Below are 15,957 nucleotides of genomic sequence, written 5' to 3' on the forward strand. Positions count from 1 at the left end.
TACCATATTGAAAAATATACTATTTTTGTATGATAATTATGGGTTTTGTATTTTATTTTAATAGAAGTTGATGTTGCTTTTGCAATTATCCATCAATTTTTTAAAATTAAACACTATCTACAGATTTGCATCGAAGCGTTTCTTATGATAGTGATTTTAATCACTGTCAGATATCATTATACTTGATCCATCTATGCCACGTCACCACTGTGCTGCGACCCCCCTGTGCTGGGTTTTTTTTTTATCATGACCCACTCAATTACTTGCAGACTATATATAATTTAAAAATTTTTTTTTTTTGGTTATCTTTAGTTACACATTATTCTTGAATTATTAACTATTTAAAACTTTTTTGTTCATCCCTTATGCCTTGTAAGGGTGTCAACTTTGTTTTTTTAAATGGGAATACATATTTTGAATTTAATAAAATGTTTGGATTTTTAATTCAATAGTAAATGGCATTTGAATTTTTAGTATAACTTTATTAGTTTATTAGATATTAACATTTAAAGTTTCAAATTTTTGAGTTAATATATATGTATAATACACTAGGGATTACAAATACAGGTAGCTAATTGGATTTTTATGACATTGCAGTCGCAGTCACGGATGGTTTATTATCAATTATGACTATCAATAGATATACTTTCTGTATTGTCAGTTAGTGTATTTATATACTCACAACAATGTGCCTTACTACCATTGATAATAACAATGCTGTGTACCTGCTAATATCGATGTCATAAAAAATCAATTAGCTACCTGTATTTGTAATCCCTTGTGTATTATTCATGTATATTAACTCAAAAAATTGAAACTGTAAGTGTTTATATCTAATAAACAAATAAAGTTATACTAAAAATTCAAATGTCATTTACTACTAAATTAAAAACTCAAACATTTTATTAAATTCAAAATATGTGTTCCCATTTAAAAAAACAAAGTTGACACCCTTACCAGGCATAAGTAATGAACTTAAAAAGTATTACATAATTAATAATTCAAGAATAATGTGTAACTAAAGATAACCAAAAAAAAAAAATCAGTATAAAAAAACGGTAGCACAGTGGGGTCGCGGCATAGTGGACACATTGCATAGTAGGGTCCAGTGTAGATTTAATCTGACAGTGATTAAAATCACTATCATAAGAAACGCTTCGATGCAAATCTGTAGATAGTGTTTAATTTTAAAAAATTGATGGATAATTGCAAAAGCAACATCAACTTCTATTAAAATAAAATACAAAACCCATAATTATCATACAAAAATAGTATATTTTTCAATATGGTAGCCATTTGCGTATAGAAGATAGATCGTCGGGACAAATTTTTTTTTTTCATTTTGTAGTACATAAAATAAGCTTTAATTTTATATATGTTTAAAGGACGCAGTATTTCCGGAACATTTTCAAAAATTAAGTTGAAAAAGTTATTTTTTGTAAAAAAGTTACTATTTTAAATCCTCCCAGTGAGCAGAATAAGTGTTAGATTTTCAAAAAAAATTATATCAAATGAAAGGGAAATATCTAAGGTTTCAATACAAAAAAATATTATTTTTATTTGTTCATTTTTGAAAAAGTTATGGCAGTTTTAAGTACAAAAAACATCCCGATAAAATGTAATTTTTATCGCAAACATTACATTTTTTTTTAAATTTTCGACAGCCATTTGCACATAGAAGATAAGATGTCGGGACAAATTTTTTTTTTTCATTTGATAGTATATAACATAACCTTTGATTTGATATATGTTTAAAGGACGCAGTATTTCCGGAACATTTTCAAAAGTTCAGTTGAAAAAGATCTATGTTTTTTACAATATTTTAAGTTTTGAACGCCCCCTATATAAGGGGAAATTGTCCAATTTTAATAAAAAGTATGTCAAATGAAAGATGTACTTATAATGTATTTAGAAAAAAAAAATTTGTGCTGATATATACATTTTTCAAAAAGTTATAGCATTTTTAAGTTGAAAATTTAAAATCGAAAATCGAAAATTTTAACACAAAAATAGTGTTTTTTTAACTACGGCAGCCGTTTAAATGTAGAAAAAAAAGTGTCGGGACAAATTTTTTTTTTTCATTTTGTAGTACATAAAATAAGCTTTAATTTGATATATGTTTAAAGGACGCAGTCTTTCCGGAACATTTTCAAAAATTAAGTTGAAAAAATTAATTTTTGTAAAAAAGTTGCCATTTTAAATCCCCCCCAATGAGCAGGTTAAGTGATAGATTTTCAAAAAAATGATATCAAATGAAAGGTAAATATCTAAGGTTTTAGTATAAAAAAAAATTATGTTGATTTGTTGATTTTTCAAAAAGTTATGGAAGTTTTAAGAAAAAAAAGTGAAAAAATTTCGAAAATTAGCGATTTTTAAATTTGTAATTTTTTTGGATATTTCCCCCATTTGCGGGGAACGAGGGAATTTTTTTCAATTTTTAAGGGTAATGTCTTCAACTAGATACGATTTGTGATCTTTTGACGTATTTTTGAAAGAAATCGGTCCAGTGAGAGCTGAGAAAAAGTGGCAACAGACATAAAAAAAAAAACACATCATAGTAAAATTAATACCTTCTCCGCTTCGCATCGAAGCTAAAAAATGTTTAAATATATTTATTCTATAAGTAATTGAGTGGGTTATGATAAAAAAATCACCTGTATAACTACATATTTCTGTTTATGATATTTACCGCGATTTGATAAAGTAGATCATTATTGATTACATTGACGAAAAAAATGTATGTTATCGTATCTTTATTGCATAATACATCCCATGTGTCATAAATCTTACAATAATGAACTATACTTTTAAACCAATTTAATTATTAATAAAATATGCCATAAAAATGACAACAGACATGTTTTTGTAGTCATTTACAATATAATAAATTTAAAAAAGATTTTTAAAAGCTAATTTTATGTTAAGTATAAATACATAAGTTTCAGTGATATTTTTACGAAATACCGATATTTTGCAATTTCAAAATTTTGAGAGGTTATAAATCTTTTTTCATCTAAAATGATATTTTTTGGACATATTTTGGACCTTTTTTTTTATTTAAATCCTAGGCAACTCATATGTGAAATTTCAAACAAATTTAAAATGTTCGCGCGACCGGTCTGGATAATTTTGATATTAATATTATATTTGATATTAATTTTATTTGATTTACCAGTATCTATTGAGACTTGTTAAAATATATTATTTATAAAAATGTAAAATATCGCCTTATTTAAGACCAACAAGTTATCCTCAAATAACAAGTAAATTTCACAATCGTTGCTGCAATGTCATCAAAATGTAATGTTAGCATGCCATAAAATTTCATTACAATTAAAATTTAATTACCTAACAGTTTTATGTGTTGCATTATTATCGATGGGTATGATATGTGAACACTAATGAGAGGAAATGAAAATGAAATGGAAAAAAAGGAAATGAAATGTGTAGGATGTTCATTCCAATATATTTAGTATACTATAGCGCATAGCGGTAAAGTCGTCGCGGAAGGATATCGTCAAACGACGTACTTGATCTTTGAACATTTTTATACATAATATAATATACATTTACTCACACTTTGCTCTTCATCTCTTACAATTGGATTTACGTATAATCCTTTGCTACACGGATGCTATACATGATTTTTTTGTTCATACTATGTATAAAATTATATTCATATTATACTATTTAATATCCTCATAAAAATCAAAAGAAAAGTCCAACTTTTTATAATGCTCGTAAAAATCGAATATTTTCCCATTTTAATGTCTAATATTGAAATATGTGTTTAATTTTCATATTTTATTCTATAGTGTCCTGAACAGGATATCTAATATTTATGGATAATTTAAAACGTCCCTCTTGTTAAATCATTATACTTTAGTGAAAAAATTTTCAAAATAATATGTTACAAAAGAAACCTTTTTCTTTGTATCATTTGTATAGTATAATCACTTAAGTCTTGACCTTTAAGATCTTAAGTGGAAAAAATGATAAGCCTCCACTTCAGAACGAAGTTTAAGACTTGAATATTTATGCAGTGTATTGAAAATATGCCAACTCTCATTTTAACCATTTTTTTTAAGGCTTGTTATCGCCAGTTACAAAGTTGTAATAAATGATTGATGATGACATTGTTAAATATTTGATGGGGCTTGAATTTTTCGAAGCAAACAGTATATAAGAAATTCTTTATAGCACAATTTTAACAAATTGTAATTGAGTAGAATACTTTTAAAAATGATCAATACATTTTAGTTGAAATTTAATAATAAATAATAAAATTAATTACTTTTATAATACATTAAATATCTTCTTTTAACTTTAAGAATAAAGATTTATATCTAACAAAGTATATTCAGAAAAGAATAAAGGTTATGTAGACTCTTTAAATGTCCAAATGTAGATAATCCAAGGAAATATTCAATAGCGTCATTTGTCAACATTGTCAAGAAAAACTTTCAAGTCGATAAAGAAAACCAAGAATTCCTAGTTGCATTAATAAAAACTCACTTTGCCAACTTTCCATCTAATTATTTTACTATAATAATGCATTTTATTAGTCGTGTTACAATATAATTTTCGTTTTATGTTCAAATACTATTATAAAAACATAATTAAAGAGCTACTATTTAAATTGTTTTGAATGAGATGCGAAGATTTGTAGTGAAAGTGGAGACAAATGTATTTGACTAAATTATACTAACATTAATTACACGGCTCGATAAAATTTGAGTTATGTAATATTTATACAATTCTTTTTATTTTTTATTGATAGGTATTTTTGACGCTGATTTCCAAATTGTCCTTATTATTGCTTTACCGTAAATGTTTTAGTCATAATTTATTAAAGTTCGACTATTATTAATGGATTTTTACTATAATAGTTGAAATTACAAATTTTATCTTACCATCGTAGTTCACTATAATAAATACATAGGTCAGTATTTATTTTCTTCCAACTGTATTTAGTGACTATGTTAAAAAAAAATTGTCATTATTATGATTATTTTGACTTATTAAGTTTACACTTGAAGCGATTATGTCAAGTAAAAGTGATACAATAAACAATATTTTAGTATTTTTGTAATTTTCTTTTGATATAATAAATAATAATAATATAAACATAAATAAATAAAAAAAGTTATAAAAAACTGTTCATCTTTACCTTTTTAATAATATCGTATAACTCAACTTAATGGAGTGATTTCAAAATTATCATAATGATACTATAAATATATTAATGGGTATGGAATAAAATGTCTAATTTTTTTTAAACTAATATTTGATGCGAAAAACCCGTAATTAAATAAATACTCAAATTATGGGTAAAATGGTTTAGAAAAACTAAGGATATATTCGGATTCACCGTAAAAAAACCTATCAAAATAATAAAAAAAATTCCATAAACATTCCATAACCCAAATTTTCTTACCTGTATTCCATTAGTTAATTTATATCAGAAGTAAGTTTTTCATATCCATCAAGAACAAATAAAGTGAAGTCTATAACAAATTTGTTAAATTATCAACAACTTAATGTTTATTGAGAGCATGTTATAGGAACTTTACTCAACTTTCGCTCTTTAATTTAAAAACAAAGTTTACTTTTATTAAAGATGCGTTGCAGCGCATAGTGTAGTTACAAAACACTAAAATATTTGTGTGTTGTAATTACTCTTTTGCTTCAAGCAAAAGATTCAGTAACTGTAATTCTGATTGGAAAGCTTGTTAAATTTATTTTGTAGTTTAATGACATAATAAAAACAAAGTTATGGTTACAAAATGTTTGTTTTCAACACATTTTGAAAGTTTCGAAACAATTTTATTATCCAGGTATAATTTTTAAAGGTGTAAAACTCGGTATATGTGTTGAAATTAGAAACCTTGTATGAAATAACGGTTCTTTATTTTTATTTTTTAGATTATTAAACTAATTACAACAGAAAATAATTTGAAAGGTCATAACAAAAAACGTTAATCCTATTGTAATTAAAAAAATATGATCGTGATTTAAATATTAATTGTTTTTAAACAAGTCATGTGGATTTCTGTTTTTAAAGTGAACTTAAACTCACAATCAGTACAATTCAAATCATTATTATTGTTTTGTGGTAAAATATTTAATAATAAAATTTGTAATTAATTTAATGTTCACAATATTTTACCCTGGCTGGATTTATTTTGTATGATCTTATAAACATAGGTATTTCTAGATTGTTATAAAAATTAATTATTGCAATTTATTTTCAACGTAAAATTAAAATAACACAATGAAGTTCTACACTGAAATTGTACTAAATAATCTAAATAGATATAGATTAGTATTCTTATATTACTGTATATTAATAAATGAATGTTTATCTGTTTATTTGTTCTTTATTTTCTTTAATTCATCTGATAGCAATTAAATTTTAATGAGAAGTTAAACTCATAATTGGATAGTTTTTTGGTTAAAAGAAATCTTAGAAATCACAATGAGAGTAATAGGTATGATTAGCACAGGCGTGTCTAGAACTTTTTTGCAATTCATGCCTAAAGACTTAACTAGATACCTTAAGTTTTTTCTCTTCTTTTCTACCCCTAAACATTAATAAAATTGCTTACTGTTATTAAAATTACTTATTTTTATATAAAACTATAATTTGTTTTCTCTGAATTATATGACGTTAAAGCCAAAAAAATTGATACATGTTTGTCATAGTGGTAACAAAATACACTACAATTACTTTATTATTATTATTTTTTAACCATTAGATTGGTTTACACAAGTCAATTTTGAACATTGTACTATGTATCTTGTGAAATTTTAAGTATTGTGCTTCTGTACTAAGGAACATGGTGTTTGTCGTTGTTGAAATCGATTTGTGGTAACCCATCCAAAACTAATAGCAGCAGGCGTAACTTCAGAGCTTGGCAAAATTGGAAGTATCCATTAGAGTCACACTACTTTCCTTACAAATACACTATAATTTCTTTGTGAAAATTACAATACTAAATATTGATTAATTTCATACTAAATTTTATTTCTATAATATATATTTATTCGCGTATTATATTTATAATCATCAAACATGTAATCAAAATACACTGAAAGAAATAAGAATTGATTTTCTTTTGGAAAAATCTAAAAATTCCATTCAAAAATATTTGTCTCAACTATGTCGCATTCTCATTGTGCTACACTCTACTGTGCTGGGTTTTGTTTATTTTTTTTATTGATCTTTACAGTATCGGGAACTTTGGCCATTAGCTAATAGGACTTATATTATATACTACATTTTTTTTATATTTGAATGAAAAAATGTTTTATTTCTCAAATTAATGCTGTTGCTTTGATTGTTTCAAAATATGTACCATTTCGGTTTAAGTTCACTGTCATCTAAGTTAGTGCTAAAATAAATAAACCGAACATAACATTGATTGATATAAAAAGAAAATATATATAAAAAAAGTTATATTTTTAATATTCGTTTATTGTATAATATTGCACAATAAATAAGCTTATAAAACATCACTTTGCGGTGAGTTTTTACTTTTTATGAAAGAATTTGTCTAACTAAATTATGAACTTTTAATATTAATAGAATTTCTATAAGAATAAATTTCCTAGGTTTATTAATAACGCTTAAGTATAAAATTTATAGCAATTATATGATTAAATTGAATTATTGGGCTCTGACAGATGATGAGCTCTAACTTTTTTTGCTCAAGTAGTCAGTTGACAGTGACCGATGTATTATAGAATGAGCTAATCTTAGCTTCAGCGAGGGATTTAAAAATAATGACACATTTCTGGTTGAGTCAGAAACTTTTAATTTCATTACCACAAAATTTAACCCAATATTCTTTTAATTTATTAAATTACTCACTTGGTAAGAAGTAGCACTATTTTTCTTTTATTTAAGTATTAATTAAAAGTTTTACTTTATTACACTAATTAAATTTGATGCGTTTAAATTTTATTGAAATGCGTATTCTAATTAAACAGTTAAATCTGTGTATATTTGTTTACTTTTTTGAACAAAACTACAGTAATCTCTTAAGATATCTCAACCTAATAACCTAACCTTGATGATAATAATAACAAAAATTTTTAATAAATTAGTTTTAATATACTCATGGTATATTAAAATAATATACAATGTACCCTATACAATATTAAAAATACAGTGGAGCCCCGGTAATCCGACAAACGTTTTGCAGGTCAGTGTCGAACTATCGAATTTGTCGGATTATAGAGTATTCCCTAAGACCTCCTATAGTCCGGAAATTTTAACAAAAGGGTACCTTGTAATCCGAAAAATCACAAATCCAAAGATAAGTTTTGGTCTTGATAGGCCCTAGTGTGAAGTATAAATCATGCTTCATTATGTATGTCGACTTAAGTAAATTAAACAACACAATAGAAAGCTTATGTTTTATTATAAAATTAACGTCATTAATGCTAGAGAACTTAAAAAAAACAATAACTTTACATTAAGGAATACAATTACAATGTAATTGTGTTTAAACAAATATACATACTAAAATATTCAAAAATTATGAATAAAAATCATGATATGAATTTATGAAGCATGAAAATATTTATCAATTTTTTTTTGCTTAACATTATTGAAACGCGAGACCAATGCTCTGTCCCTCAGTCTTCTTAAAAGTAAAAGTTGTAGGATGTACCATTCTCCTCAGCCCATTGCAAACCCAGTTCAAAGGCGTTAGCTGCATCTTGTGCTATCACTTGCGGAGTAGTTGCAATTACGTCGTCGTCATCTTCCTGATTTATGGTTGTATTACTAGATATCTCTTTTATAATCTCATCGTCAGACATTTCATAAAAAATATTTTCCTCCTTATCCAATCCATGTTACCAGATTTCCAAATCTTGCGATCTTATCTGTGTTTCAGCAGCAACTTTCTCTATTACTTCCGAAGTTACACTGATTTGCGGATCGTTGCTAGGACTGGTGACTATGTCCGGCCATAACTTTTTCCAAGACGATGTAATAGTTGACGAAGGTAATGCATTCCACGATTGACAAAGAGCAAAAACCAAGTCTTTCATATTGAATTCTTTTAAAGTTTTTTCTATTGGCTGATCTTTTGATACAGCTTTCAGAAGTAGATTTTTCTTATAATCTTGCTTGACAAACTGAATGATATGCTGATCCATTGGTTGAATCAGTGCAGTGCAGTTTGGTGGAAGAAATATCGCAGTGATGCATTTATCCTCAGTTGTCAGTTCTTCTTCAGACGGATGACCGGGAGCGTTATCAATAAGCAATAACGCTTTTTGAGGAAAATTATGATTTTTCAACCATTTTTTAACTTCTGGTACAAAGCATTCATCAAACCACTTCCTGAAAAGGTCTTTTGTCATCCACGCACTTTTTTGACCATAATAATGTACAGGCAAATCAATGTTTTTGAATGCACGTGGTTTATTCAATTTTCCAACGACCACCATTTTTAGCGCGTGTGTATCCGCAGCATTTGCACATGGTAGTATGGTTACACGCTCTTTACTTACTTTTCGCCCAGGTACGGATTTTTCGTTAAAGGAAACGAAAGTTTTGTTTGGTATCACACGCCAAAAAAGTTCTGATTCGTCTGCATTGTACACTTGTGATGGGTTAAGATTTAAATCTTTCACCTTTTGCAAATATCTTAATTTAAATGGCTCTATGCAGGTAGCATCATTAGAAAGTTTCTCTCCTGTTATAGTCATTAAACGTATGCCATGACGACTTTTAAAACGTTCTAACCATCCCTTGCTAGCCACAAAATCATCTTTTTTTATAATTTCCTTATAAAAAAACTTAGCTTTCATGGCCAACATGGGTCCCGAAATTGAAGCATGCCTATTTCTTTCCTGAAGAAACCACATGTACAAAGCTTCTTCCACTTCTGGATGTTCAGCTTTCTTGAGTGTCTGTCTCTTGCCTGGCCCACAGTCAGTAGTTGATACGAAGTTTTTAATCTTCTCATGATTTTTTTTAATATTATAAATTGTAGATCGGCCTACGCCATATTCACTTGCTAAACTACTAAAAGATTCATTACGATTTAAACGGTCTAAAATATCACATTTTTCTTTAATTGTCAGTGTTTTGTGCTTTCGCTTCTGGGCTTGTGACGACATAATTTACTAGGTACGTATACGTAATACACAATGAATAAACAGTACACAAAGAATCTATACTTTGAGTACAATAGTGATGGCACAATTGTAACCTGTTCAAATGCATTATCGAAGATTGTAAAAAAAAATACCCAATAATAATAGACATGTCGGATTACAAGGGGCGCCGGATTAACCAGGGGCCGGATTACCGGGGGTCCACTGTATTGAATATCGTATCTATTGATAAAATATTTCAGATTTTTATTAGAGTTGTATACTTATGTTTATGAGAACTTAAATTTAGAAGAAAATGTATGCAATAATTAATTTTTAATATTCATAAAATTTTTATATAATAAATTTTCCATGGAAATTTGATTGTTTTCTCATTAAAATATGTTGACAACTAATATGATAAAATATTTCAAACAGTTTTTTATAGATATTGTTAGCGCGAGTCACACTATAGTATGGTCTTTTATCTTTGTTTGGCTGGTCAGCAATATGTCTTTTAGTATTAAGTCTAATCAGTGTACGTTCCACCGCTGAACCATCAGCGACGCGCTCCAATATTAATCAAGGTTACATTTGTATTTAAATATTTTCATGTAAGTTTTAATTATAAATAAAATTAAGGAACAAATATTTTGTACATTTTATTTATTCATGTTAAATTTAATATTCATTATATTAATCAAACAAATTAAAAAATTTTATATCAAAAAAATAAGGTTAATTGAGCGTTCGATTTTTTAACGGTTAATAATCCCGCTCACCAACAGCTATGTAACATTTATTGAACCATTAAAAAGTGTCACTTTTGAATAATTCAAAGAAAATATTGACTAGCTGTCGACATAACATTATTTAAATGTATAATTTAGTTTTATGATAAAGAAATTTTTTTTGAAATTAATAAAATGTGTCAAACCTTATTGTGCCATCCAAAGTAAAAAATATAGCCACATGAAATAACCTTTATAATAACTTTTTATATTCACTCTATTATTAATGAACAATTAAATAAATTATATGATACTTATTTAATAATTGAAACGCTTAAATTATTAATACATTATTATGTAAATATTTATGTACAAATTTTTTAATTAAAAATTTCATTTCATATTATAATGACAATTTTATACTGAAATATTGTAAACTCAAAAAATAAAAATTTATGTATTGGTAACATTAATTTTCTAGCATTCATTTTTTGAAGTAGGTACCGAGAACATCATTAATTATACCACATTAGTTAACAAAAGTTGATATAGTTCATATTGTGATATTCAATGAAGTAAAAATGTATATACTATATTAAACATCCTACATTAACTAATTATGAAGTAAACTAATCTTAAGGGATACTTGAATATTTATTTTATTTTAAATATTAGGCTATAAAAAATGGTCTACTAAAATTATTGATGATTTTAAATTATCATCTAATTAAAAAAAAACCCGAATTTGGTAAAAATATCTTATTTGTTTATTTCTTGTGAAAAAATTTAAATTAAACTAAATAATTTTAAAATTAATTTAAAAATATAAACAATAGCTGATTATATTTGACTTTTATTTTAAAATAATTCAATGTACCTAAATTAACATTTCTTGAGCAGGTATAATTGTATTTGTTCGTTGTTCTTTTTAAGTTTACTAACTTATTATTCTTGAAGTTTCGACTTTTGAATTAAGAATGGTAATATTAATTTTAAATCTCATACGGGTAGTCTGATTATTTCACAGACAACATGACACTTTCAGTGTTATTTGAAAACATAGAATTTGTTTTAATTCTTACGAAATTCTGACGTATAATATTCGAGATTGTAGGGTCTTTCTCTAGTGCTATATTGTGTAATACAAATATGGTTCTCCTTTTCTTGTCAAAAAGGTTATACAATAGTTTTTCAATGTGTTCAGTAATGCCATCCTTCAAATCAGTTTAATTAATATATTTATTAAAACTCAAGAATAGTATGTTGATGAAAGTATTCTATATTAAACTCATTTATTTATTTTTTAGTTGATTAAAACTGTATCTTCGAGTCATATATTTAAGATCTTTTATTTTTCTAATTAAATAAAAATTGATATCTAAGCTGTTTTTTGGTTATCACTATCGATGTAAATTCTCATCTGTACAACAAACTTTGGTTTCCTCTCATCAAACAAGGTTATCATCGCTTCACTTAGTTAGTATATGATCGCTTCCTGTATCTCTTCATCGCTTCAAATTTCATCCCACCTGAATGTTTTTGTAGGAAAGAAAACATGTGGAAATTATTGAGGCCAACGTCAGAATTGTATGGAGGGTGGTTGACCACATCCCAACCAATTTTTGCTATAAGAGATGTTGTCTAGTATGATTTATACTACTGATATTAGTATATATAACTATCAAAAAATGTGTTCCTGCCTAAATTCAATTTAAATTGGGATTTTTTATTAATAATACCATAATAAAATTTTACTTCAGTCTTTTTAAAAATTAAATTTTTTATGGTTATATCATAAAGCTTATTTACCAACGATATTTTATTAGTACATTTAAACATTCATAAAATATTGGACCCACCAGTTCTTTTAAAATATATGACAAATATAAGTTAAAATAATATAATTTGGAACGTACATGTTGAATAACGTTCAACTAGAGTAGGAAGAATTAAATAACAAATGACTTAGATGGGTTCATTTCTTAAAATTAGTAATATAAATATATTAACGAAATAATCAAACGTGTATAATAGTAATGTATAATTTTTCTATTATTTTTTAAAATGTAATAAAATTATAAAGTTATAATGAGCTAACATCAACGCTTAAATATCTTTCTATATCATATATATATATATATATATTGCATGAACTATGTAAGAGTTAACAGGATCATTTATTTTGTGCATTTAATTATTCACTAAAATATTATTTTTTTACAAAAAAAGTTAATTTAATTTAATTTATTAAAAAGTAATTATTTTCCAAAATATTATATTTTTATATAAATAATATTAAATAATATATAAATTTTCCAAAAGAAATATTATAAAACATTCAAATTAAGTTTAATATTTAAAAAATTAAAAAAAAAAACTGTTTAGAGTGAGAACTTATATAAAATATAATAATATATATTATTTAATTGGTAATATTTGCATTTATTTATGGAAAATTCTCTAAACTGCTTATTTACTAATTTTATTTATGTAATTAATAAATGATCTAACACCATTATAGTCAATATCATTACTATAAAATACGATATTTTTTAAAAACGTTCTTGCATTAAGTAAAGTGTAATGTTCTACTGTTTTAATTTTTTCAGGTTTATGAGGTATTTATTTGTTTTGTTTGGGAGTTCTTCACCAAACAAAAATATTGGCTCTATAGCAAAGCAACCCAAATGATCACAAATATTTATTAGAGTTGCTTTTAAATCGGTTACTAGTTTCAAGTAGTACTCTTGGTAATAATTTGAAAATTTATTCTGATCGGCTGAATTTTTTGTATTATTTGGAATTAAGTTAATAAAATTAATAATACTTGTTTCAATTTTGATAATATCAGATTCATTTTCTACACATATTAACTGAGAAAAATTATTCAGTTTTATTAACCATTCATTTGCAAGATATTTTACGTCATTGATATTTTGGTGTTGAATGTACAAAAAATGTTTCCAAGTCAACCTTAATATAATGACTTAAAAGAAGTTAAAGAACACTACATAAAAATCTTTAATTGATTTAAAATTTCCCGTTGACCATTTAAATAAATTAGCCTCTTTATAAATAATTTGTATCTTCATTTTATCATCCCATTTAACTTGTACGTAGTATTCTTTTCCGTAAATTTGCATTGCAGAGTGATTTGTTGCTAATTTTTTCATAAATAAATTAGATTTAGAAAATCATTTGATTTTTTTTTGTGATAATAATTCAGGACTACTTGTCTTATAAATGAATTTATTTATTTTATTTATATTATTTGACATATGAAAATTTAAAATTTGTCTATGTATACTATTTGTGAAATCGAATTTTGTTAAATCTATATTAAATTCATTTGCCTTATCACAATTTATAACATCTAATTGCAACATATGTATGATATAATCAAGAGTTTTCAAAGAATTTTCAAATTTATCATCATTTCCAGTTCGTTTTTATAAGTAGGCAAAAACACGAATATGCTACTAGCATAAATATTTATTAACCATAAGGATCTAATTTCCTCTTTATCTCTTTCATACAATGTACTTATTTTTTTTTTAACAATAATATTGTACTTACATATATTGATTATTATATCTGCCAAATTTACTTCTTTGCTATTCATCATTAGTTTAGTAATTTGCATATTAGTCAAAGCGCTAAACAAGTAAGTACATTTTAAATGTTCTAAATTATTATTTGAGCTTAAATCAAACACGTCCATCGTTATAATAAATCTAATTAAGCAAAAACTTAATAGAAATAAAAATAACTGGATTATAATTGGTCTCTTAAAATTCAGCATAATTTTATTTGGTAGTTAAAAAAATTCGATTTTTTCTTTAATGTTCATTGCACGAACATGTCTATTATTTATGTAGAGTTTTATTTAAAAAACAACATATATATTTTTCAATTTGTAAATATGGAAAGAGGTTTGCTAGTTGTTTAAATTAAACTAGGTAATTCCTTAAAGTAATTTTCTAACAATTTATCAGTTTAAACGTTTGTTAAATAATCATATTTAAATTTAAAAACTAGTCGATAATACATTATTATATTATAGAAAATAATAATTTTGTAAAAATATATCAAATTTTGAGTTATATCAAATATTATTCAAATTGATTGAAAAAAAAATACTATAGTTATTAATAACCCAGTACAGTGGGGACGTGGCATAGTTAGGTCCAGTATAGATGATATTTGACAGTGATTAAAATCTCTATCATAAAAAACACTTCGATGCAAATCTGTACATTTGTAGTTTTTAATTTTAAAAAATTGGTGGATTATTCCAAAAGCTGCATGATTTCCTATTTTTTTATTTATATCTTCATTACGAGTTTTGCGATTTATAAGTGTAATATATGAATATATATATATATATATATATATATTTATAATATATAAAGGGAAAAGGTCTGATTAAAAAAAAAAAAGTATGTTGCATAAAAAAAGAATATCAATAGTAATTATCATAAAGAAATTATAATGATCCATACATTTTTAAAAAAGTTATAGCAGTTTTAAGTAAAAAAAACCCAGCACAGTGGGGTCGCGGCATAGTGGGGATGTTGCATAGTTGGGTCCAGTATAGATTTAATCTGACAGTGATTAAAATCACTATCATAAGAAACGCTTCGATGCAAATCAGTAGATAGTGTTTAATTCTAAGAAATTGGTGGATAATTACAAAAGCTACATTATCTGCTAGTTTCTTATTAATACCCTGATTAAGATAAAGTATGTCGAATGAAAAAGGGATTATTAAAAAATATTATTTCTCATAAAAAAATTGTGTTGATTCGTACACTTTTCAATGAGTTATAGCATTATAAAGTTAAAAATGTAACCAACCCAACCCAACATCAACTCCTATTTCCTTAATTATATCCAGATTAGTAATTATTTTAATTATATATTATATAATTTTTATAATTAATTATTTTCAAATTATTATTGATTTTTAATATGTTAAAAGTAATCATTTTGAACCTACTTCTTTTTGTTCTTTAAAGTGAAAGTTTTAATAAAAAAAAAATGAATTTATTACCATAACTTTTAACTCAACTTGCAAGTTTGAAATAAATATTATTAAATAGAAAAAAAT

General features: G+C 25.3%; 1 protein-coding gene across 1 annotated transcript; it reads right to left on the reverse strand.

Annotated features, from left to right (window-relative positions):
* Nucleotides 1-8,865: 8,865 nt before the first annotated feature.
* Nucleotides 8,866-10,140, reverse strand: LOC126902077 (jerky protein homolog-like). The gene has a single exon (XM_050679098.1). It carries the CDS (start codon nt 10,138-10,140, stop codon nt 8,866-8,868), a length of 1,275 nt encoding a protein of 424 aa, XP_050535055.1.
* Nucleotides 10,141-15,957: the final 5,817 nt, after the last annotated feature.

Source organism: Daktulosphaira vitifoliae, unplaced genomic scaffold (genome assembly GCF_025091365.1).
Source record: "Daktulosphaira vitifoliae isolate Bord-2020 unplaced genomic scaffold, ASM2509136v1 Scaffold_3, whole genome shotgun sequence".
In the NCBI taxonomy this organism is placed as follows: domain Eukaryota; kingdom Metazoa; phylum Arthropoda; class Insecta; order Hemiptera; family Phylloxeridae; genus Daktulosphaira; species Daktulosphaira vitifoliae.